Raw genomic sequence first — 8,978 nt, 5'->3', positions numbered from 1 at the left:
ATGGCTTGGGTCAGGCGCACCTTAGTCCTCAAGCTGACAATATCATTAATATCACAAAAACGGTTAGAGCAATATAGTGACAGAGAACTGCCAGAAAGTCAAGTCAGATTCAGAAAAGGATGTGGAACAAGGGACATCATTGTTAACATCAGATGGATCTTGGCTGAAAGCAGAGAATATCAAAAAGTTTACTTGCACTTTACTGATTTTGCGAAGGTATTCAACTGTGTAGATCATTAAACAAGTATGGATAATATTGCAAAAAATGGGAATTACAGAACACTTAACTGTGCTCATGGAATGTGTCCAGAGACCCAGAGGTAGTCACGTGAACAGAAAGGGGCCACTGAATGGTCTCCTTCAGGAAAGGGGCGTGTCAGGGGTGTAGTCTTTCATCAGCTGCTTGCATAGCATTGTTTGTTTCTTTTCTTTAAAACTTGTTGTTGTGATTTGGGTAGAAGTTCACAGAGCAAATTGCTTTTCCATTCAACAATTCATAGACATTTTGTTTCATGACACTGACCACATCCCCACAGTGTAAAGACTCTCTTACAATTCCCTCCTTGTGTTGACTGTTTCCATCCATCCTTCTCCCTTATTTCATCTCCTGCCTTCTGAGCTTTAGTCATGGATACATGCTGTCCTTTTGATCTCCAATGATCGGTTATTCTAAGACGTTTTATTGTTCACCCGATAGGTCTCTCTACCCTCTGACTGAAAGTTGATCCCTGGGGATGACTGAGAGGCTTAGTCTCCAGGGTTTCACTGGTCCCTATTAGACTGATGAGCCTGGTCTTTTTATGATTTTGTGTTGTGTTACATATTTCTCTCCTACCTAGGACTTCGCATGATGATCTCTTTCAGAGAGGTCAGCAGTGGTAACCGGGCACCATCTAGCTCTTCTGATCTCAGGGTTGTGAAGACGAGGGTTTCACATGGTCAGTTGTCCTCTGGAGTAATGAATTTTCTTGTGTCTTTGATTTTCTTCACTCTGCTTTGCTCCAGTTGGTGAGAAACCAATAGTCGCACCTTAAATGGTCATTCACAAGCTTTTAAGACCCTAGTTGTTACTCACCAATGTAGAATGTAGACTCTTGTCTTTGTAGACTATGTTATGCCAATTGACTTGGATGGTTCCTGAGAATATCCCCAGGCCCAGCAACTTACTCCCTTAAAGTGTTTGGTTAGGGTTTATAATTTCCCCCTGTATGTTCCATTATGGAACATGTGGCACTGGAGGATAAGCACTGGACTGCAAGGTCGGTTTGAACAGCAAGGTTGAGCAGGTCCTTGACGACACTTAGCACCAACACCAACATGGTCCATTATTGGGAGAAAGATGAAGCTGTCTCCTGTCACACAAGATTTACGGTCTCCAACATTAAGGAGCAGTTCTACTGTGTCCTACAGGGTCACTATGAGTTGGAATTGAATCGATGACATTGTTTTCTTGTGTTTGTTTTATTTTCCCCTTGAGGCTCTAGAATAGTCATGGGTATAATTTGCAGCATACATAAATATAAAGGGGCTTCAAAAAGTTCATGGGAAAAATTCCCTTACCTTTGAGTTCCATTTTTCTGTGTGCTTTTTGAAGGCCCTCACACATTTGTGGGCCTGTCCTCTGCCACACATCTGTGGCTGCAGGCCTTGCCACTGGCCAACACCTAGTCAGCGGGCACCTGCCTGCGCATTGAGCCCAGGTCTTTGCTACCCCTGTTGCTGCAGGACTGCGGCTGCACCGACCGTCGTAGTCTTTACAACACCCAGACTTGTGTGCATCTGTGGCTTTCCTGCCCAGTGTTGAGCAGTGGGCCATTTTATGAATGTAACTCATCGGTTTACCTGTTTGGAATCTGTCCGGTTTAGGAACCTTAGGATCAAAACTGCTGTGTGCATCCTCACCCGAGGCTTTGGCAGACGCCCATTTGCTTGATACATCCATCGCCCATGGCTCCAAAGAGCCTTACCTTTTTCATTTGTGACGGAGATGAGGATGAAGGGTCCGATGCTCAGGAAGGTGAGTGTGATGACTAGCTTCACAAACGCGTTGCCGGCATGGGTGAAACAGAAGCTGATCAAGTAGATGAAGGGGATGATGGCCCAGCCGTAGAGCATTAGCACCAGGAGTGCGGCCAGGAAGTTCTCTCCGTGCGTGAAGGCTTCTTCTTTGTAATGTACAAGTGCCATCTTGGAAGGGGCGGGGGACAAGACACGGGGAGCTCCCTGTGACACTCTGGAAGTTTTCAGGCTGAGCTGATGGCAGGGCTCTCTCATCCACTGCTGCCGGAGGAGGAGCAAGCACTGAGGAAAGCTGCAGCCGCCACCACAGTGCAGCAATACTGGGGGTAGGGGCTCCAAAGAGGGATGCATAAAGGAACCAGAAGCAAGTACCCTGTAGCAAGGAGCTCTGGTAGCGTAGTGGTTATGAATCGGGCTGTGAACCTTAAGGTCAGCGGTTTGAAACTACCAGCCGCTCCGCGGGAGAAAGATGAGGCTTTCTACTCCCGTAAAGATTGACACCCTCGGAAACCCTGTACAGGGTCGCTATGGGTCGGAACCAACTCGATGGCACTTAACAACAACAACAACAGCAGGTACCCAACGGTTCCCTGCCATGATCCCCACCTCTCCCTCTCTCACTGGGATGAAGGCCGTTTCTCAGCAGTGTGGGGAGTGGCTGTGGGGAGGTCATGGAGCCTGAGCCCTGGAGCAGGTCCCCTGGAACTAAGCCTCTTTCACTGAGGGTGTGCCAACCCAGGAGCCCAGACTCCCATCAGTTAGCTCTGGTGGGGCTCCTCATTGGCAGGGCAAATCCCCCACACCCAAGCCCTCGGCCACGCTCACCAGCAGCAGCAGGCTGGGGACCAGGAAGGTGAGGAGGTCCCACAGCAGCGCGGGGAGCCAGAAGGTCGCCACATGGACGCCGCTGACAAACTGGACGTGTTTGGCCTTGTTGGTGTTCTCCTTCACTGTCAATATGGAGAAGGAGCTAGACAGGAAAGTTATTCCAAAGAGCAGGTTGATAACCAGGTAATGCACCTTGAGACCCCTGCAAGAGACAGGACACAGGGGGCAGGCCGTGGTCTCAGGGGACCTGCTTGTACTTCAGAGAGGACACAGGATGGCGCAGGCGTGGGGAGGCACATACTCGTAGAGGATGTCCTCGGAGGCCTCCATGGCACTCTGCGGTTGAGGATGGTTGATGAGGGTAATGGTAGCATTGGCCCCAGAGAGCAGCTTAAATAGAAAGTTGTCCACCAGAGTGACGGCCAGGGCCGGGGAGTGGAAGGCCTGGTTGTTGAACAGAGCCGTCACGAAGGTGTGGCCTTTGACATCTTCAATGGAGGCTGCCACCACATAGCGCGTGTCAAAGCCCTCAGACTCTTCCTCTTTCTTCAGCAGTAGGAACTCTTCTATGGGACCTGGGATGGGGCCCAACACCCACCGGGCAACGAGCAGTGAGGGAGGCCTCGCCGCTCCTCACTGATCTCTACTGTGTCTGCTGGCTGTCCCCAGCAGAGCCCCCTGCCTTCCACTGTGCATCTTCGGTCTCCCCGGCCTCCCCTCCCCCAGAGCACACTCACAGCTTCCTTCTGGCTTCTCCTCACTCATTGCCTAGGGTGGTCTTCAGTACCTTCTCCTCAGCCTTCAGGTCTTAATCTGACAGCGCTGACTCCAGCCCTCCCAGTCAGAGCCGTCCCCATACGAGCCCTGACCCGTCAGCATTGAAATGATGGAGTTGTTACCCATAGGACCCTGGAGCATTCTCAGCACATAGTGTCATGTGACAAATACTAGTTCTGGAAGGAGGGGCCAGGTCTAAGTCTCCTGCTTTGCATGTGAAGAGACAGAGGTAGGGAGGGCCCTGTTAGCCATGTTCTCTACCATTTGGTTACATCATTGTCTGCATCCGCTCTCTACTTTGATTTTTACAAAACACAGTTGTTGTTAAGTGCCATCAAGTCAGTTCCAACTCATAGTGACCCTGTACAGGGTTTCCTTGAACTGCTGACTTTGTAGTTAACAGTAAAACACAATTCCTTTATGCTTTTATCTTTCATTATAATAATTAACAGCCACCAGCCCACTAGCTGCTCCTTGGAAGCCTATATAGAGTAGCTTTGAGTCAGAACTGCCTCCACGGCACTTAACAACTTAACAACAAAACCCAAGCCACTGCACTGCTGACCAGTGGGTTCTGACTCATCGGGACCCCACAGGAGGTCTCTGAGGCTGGCTGTCTTTACAGAACCAGTTGCCGCATCTCTCTCCACAGCGCCTGGCTTTGAAACACCAATCTTCCACTTAGCAGGCTAATGCTTTAAGCACTGCATGACCAGGGCTTAACACATGGATGCACGTTTTAAAATTGAGTCCTCATGAAAGCTTGCAGTGAGACCAGGTAGTCTTCCCCCTGCCCTCACCCTCCCTGGGGCCTGCTCCCCAGAAAAGCTCTTCCCCAGCCACTTTCAACCTCTTGCCTACTATGATCACTGTTTCTAAACCACATGCTTCCACCTCTTGCTCCTGATCCTTCAGGTCCAGCAATTAGCTACTGACCTCTTGGTTTCCTCTCACAAGGGCATCACAGCATCATGTGGGCGGAATCCATTGTCAGATTTGACATGACGCTGATAAAGGAGATGTTACACACAGCTACACCAGGTAGTGTAGGAACGGACTTCAAAAAATTCGTGAGAAAAGTCCACTACCTCTTAATTCCATTTTCCCACGAGCTTTTTGAAGTCCCCTCATATTATAAATTGCCTGCTTGTTACTAAGTGCCATGGAGTTGGTTCTGACTCACAGTGAGCCTGTATAGGGTTTCCAAAAAGTGGCTGGTGAGTTTGAACCACCGACCTAGTGGTTCAAAGCAACCTTACAGCCTAGTGCTTGTCCTACAGCCACCACACCAGGACTCCCATAATATGATTAGACCTCTTTTATGCATGGTTTCCCCTGGAGGTACTGACTTCCTCCTTTGCTCATCTGTTTCATTTTCTAATGCTGTTGGAGGTTGTGACATTTTGTTGAGTCCATTTTGCCTCACAGTGACCCTAGAAGACAGAGTAGAACTGTCACAGAGGGACTTTGAGGGAGCAGATCCCAGGTCTTTTCTCCCCTGGAGCCGCTGGCAGGACTGCAGACTTTGTGGTTAGCAGCCAAGCTCTTAACCCCCTGTGTTACCAAGGCTCCTTGGCTTTCTAATATCACCATTCTCGGGAGGGAGTGTAAACCGTAGGCAATTCAAACACACTGGGTTGTTCTTCAGTGTCTCTCTGGCTGTCCCTTCATCCCTAGAGACACACACATAGTCTCATTTCCAGGAGCTGTCATTTCGCGGTCACACTGGAATCTGAGAGATGGTTTCTGAAACTGTCTACTGCAAGCTCAGCTGGGCAGTGCCACAAAGAGCAGAGTGTAGGCCGCCTTCCTACTTAGTTCTCGGGCACTCGGCACCTACCTTGCACCTCCAGAGGGGTCTGTAACTCGGCCACCAGCATTGCGGCAAAACTTTCGGAGAGGTGTGAGCCCAGTTTGGAATCCTTAGAAATGAAGAACGGCACAATGGTTTGGCCATGCGTTTGCAGAGTCACCTCCAGGGGGACGTTTTCCAGACTCAGGGTCTTGAGGTTGAAGGACATGAGGCTGAATACAACGATCGCCAGCGGCACCAGGACCTTAATAGACAGCAGCATCATCCAGTTGCGCCAAGAATAGGTCATCCTTTTCAGGAATACGGCATAGAATTGTTGGCAGAGAAGATGGAACTGGGGGAGGAGACGGGGGGGTGGGGGGGGACACCGCATGCATGTTAACGGGGCCACAGAAATGGCGTCGGCGCAGTGGTGTTTCAGCAGCAATTGCAGGAGCCTTCCCCAGCGGGTGGCCATTTGCTTCGGGTTCATACTCTCTGAATTTATGGTTTGACTGGGATTGAATGGCAGAGAGGAGACACAATGGGGAAGAATCTGGAAGAGTAGTCTGAACAGAAACCATACGTAAATGGAAGCAAGATAGAGCTTTCCCACCTACCAGATTGGCAGGAAAAAACATTTTTTAAAAACATTTTATTGTAATTTGGGTGAAAGTTGACCAAGCAAATTGGTTTTCTGTTCAACAACTCACAGACCTTTTGTTTCCTGACACTGGTTGCAGCCTCTACAATGTGGCGGCACTCTTCCCCTTCCTTCCTGTGTTCCCTGTTCTCCAGTCGTCCTCCTTCCTGTCCCTTCCTGCCTACTGCGCTCGATTCCCGGGTACATGCTGCACTGTTGAGTTCATAGGGCTGGGTGTTCTAAGGAGTGCGTACCTCCCTGGTGTTAGCCTAACCTCACAGGCCTGTGGGGTGAGCTAAGCCCCAGGTCTGACCGGTAACTCAGGACCATGGTCTCTGGAATTCCACCAGTGCTTTTCAGATAAGTCTGGCCTGTTTTTCCCTTTTTAAAAAATAATTTTGAGTATTGTTCCATATTTGATTTCCACTTTATCTGACTGGCAAAAATTTACAGTTGACAAGGATGTGGGGAAAATGCCACTGTGGGTGGGTTGGTGGATCTTCATTTATCTTTAACCTATCAATTCTACTTGGTAATGAACCCTAGGACTCCTAATGTGGCGCTGTAGGATCAGCACTTGACTGAAAACCACAAGGTCAGCAGTTCAAACCCACCATCTGCTCCTTGGAAACACGATTCAGGGTCGTTATAAGTCAACAGCCCTTCACACCAACAATGAACCCTATAGACACACCTGTGTAGCTCTGTGAGGCCCACACACAGGGATGGTCAGCATCAGTGCTGTTGTGGTGGGTGCTGTCGGCTCAGTTCTGGCTCATAGCGCTCCTACGCACAACACAACGAAACCCTGTCCGGTCCTGTGCCAGCCTCACAATGCTTGTTACACTTGCGCCCACTGTTGCTGCCACTGGGCCAGTCCATCTCATTGGGGGTCTTCGTCTTTTTTGCTGACCCTCCACTTTACCAAGCGTGATGTCCTTCTCCTGATAACATGTCCGAAGTATGAGACATGAAGTCTCCCCATCCTGACTTCTACGGAACACTCTGGTGGTGCTTCTTCCAACACAGATTTGTTTGTTCTTCCGGCAGGCCACGGGACTTTAAACACTCCTCTCTAACACAATAATTCAAAGGCATCAATTCTTCTATGACTTTGCTGCATTTTTCTCCTTTTGATCAGGATACTTCTATGGAATCTTCTGTCAGAATGTTCAGTAATGTTAGCCCAGGACTGGCCAGTACTTCTGGTCTCAGCACAGGAGGCCAGAAAGTTGTCCAGCTTTCACTTGCATATGAGGCTACTGAAAACACCAGGGCTTGGGTCAGGCGCACTTTCGTCCTCAGACTGATATCTTTGTTCTTGAATATTGTAAAGAGGTCTTGTCCATCAGTGCTAGAAAAGGTCAAAGTGCACAGAGAGAGCTAGAACTGGCACGGTAGGAAAGGAGACCCTTGGGTCCGTGCTAGGCGCTTCCATGTTGCTGCTCGTGGCTCCTACAAAGCTGTGGGCAGGCAGGGGCCTAGCTCTTCACCGTCTTCTGCACTACTTTCTTCTCAGGAGGCGGTTTGGGGGCAGGTGTACTCGTCAGGCATTTCTTAGTTCTTGGCCAGAACACTGGCAAATACCTGAAAATGTGTATCACACAACACCAAGAGTTCCACGTTCCACAGAAGGCAGGTTACATTCACTTCCGGCAGGCATTTAAATGTCAATAAGCTCACACGTAAGGTGGTATGTACACTGAGAGAGACTTATAGCTGTCTCCAAGGGGCGTTTGGAGACCTCCTCACTGGGACTGGAGAAGAGTCTCCTGTCTGTAGAGACAACCCCCAGATCCTTCCCATATGGACAACTTCCCCTGTCATGTATTGGATTCAAGTTTATGAAACAATAAATTTAATCTTTTTACTAATCCATGACAGGCAGTCTCATCATTTTACAAAAATATCTTGTGGGTAGTTAAATTAAGACAACTTTACGATGAATCTTAAAAGCCTGTGAGTGGCCACCCAAATTACAACAATTGGTCTGTGTTTACCGAGAGGAACAGAGAAAGGAGAGCCAGTCCTGGGTGAGAGAAATGGAACATGTGACTCGATGCCTCCTCTGCTATGAGAGCTGGTCCTGGGCTACCGTTACTGAACATTCTGACAAAAGATTCCACAGACGAATCCCGATCAAAAGGGGGAAATGCAGAAAAGTATTTCAAAGTCTCATGGGCTTCTAAAGCCACTGAGGATGGATGTACCTCTGACACAATTGCCCTAAGATCACCTTTAAACTTTAAACCAAAACTATCCCACTAAGTCCTTTAAGACCAAACAATTGAGCTAAATTTGTCAAAAAATTCTGCCTTGAGCAATATGCTCTTTTCAGAATGATCTCTATGGGACCAAATGGACAACTTGAAAGATTAAGTAGAAACCTTAGGCGGGCGGCAGTCAATTTATGTTAATAGCGAGTGTCAGGGATTGAATTATGTCTCCTCAAAATACGTGTCGACATGCCAAGGCCATGCTGTGTGTTGTGAATGTTTGCCTGTGGTAAATGAGGAAGGATCAGGCCACAGCTGTTATGTTAATGAGACAGTATCAGGTCACACCTGTTATGTTAATGAGGCAGGATCCACTCACTGTGTTATGTTAATGAGACAGGACCAGGCCACACCTGTTATGTTAATGAGACAGGATCAGGCTACAGCTTTCTGTTAATGAGACAGGACCAGGTCACAGCTGTTATGTTAATTAGGCAGGATCAGGTCACAGGTTGTTATGTTAATGAGACAGGATCAGGTCACACCTGTTATGTTAATAAGACAGAGATCACACCTGTTATGTTAATGAGACAGGATCAGGTCACAGCTGTTATGTTAATGAGACAGGACCAGGTCACAGCTGTTATGTTAATGAGACAGGATCAGGTCACAGATGTTATGTTAATGAGACAGGACCAGGTCA

General features: G+C 48.5%; 1 protein-coding gene across 1 annotated transcript in view; it reads right to left on the bottom strand.

Moving 5' to 3' along the window:
• The window catches only part of LOC102812607 (ATP-binding cassette sub-family A member 3-like), a 116,790-nt gene that overhangs the window by 16,641 nt on the left and 91,171 nt on the right, over positions 1-8,978 (bottom strand). Inside the window, exons 18-21 of the mRNA XM_006873962.1 lie at positions 5,465-5,771; positions 3,149-3,422; positions 2,845-3,049; positions 1,968-2,187 (exon numbers count right to left, since the gene is read on the bottom strand). Of these exons, the coding sequence (XP_006874024.1) occupies positions 1,968-2,187; positions 2,845-3,049; positions 3,149-3,422; positions 5,465-5,771 (1,006 nt within the window). The remainder of the gene's footprint in view (positions 1-1,967; positions 2,188-2,844; positions 3,050-3,148; positions 3,423-5,464; positions 5,772-8,978) is intronic.

The sequence above is a fragment of the Chrysochloris asiatica genome, unplaced genomic scaffold, assembly GCF_000296735.1.
Source record: "Chrysochloris asiatica unplaced genomic scaffold, ChrAsi1.0 scaffold00257, whole genome shotgun sequence".
Lineage (NCBI taxonomy): Eukaryota > Metazoa > Chordata > Mammalia > Afrosoricida > Chrysochloridae > Chrysochloris > Chrysochloris asiatica.
This window is presented reverse-complemented; position numbering and strand designations above follow the sequence as displayed.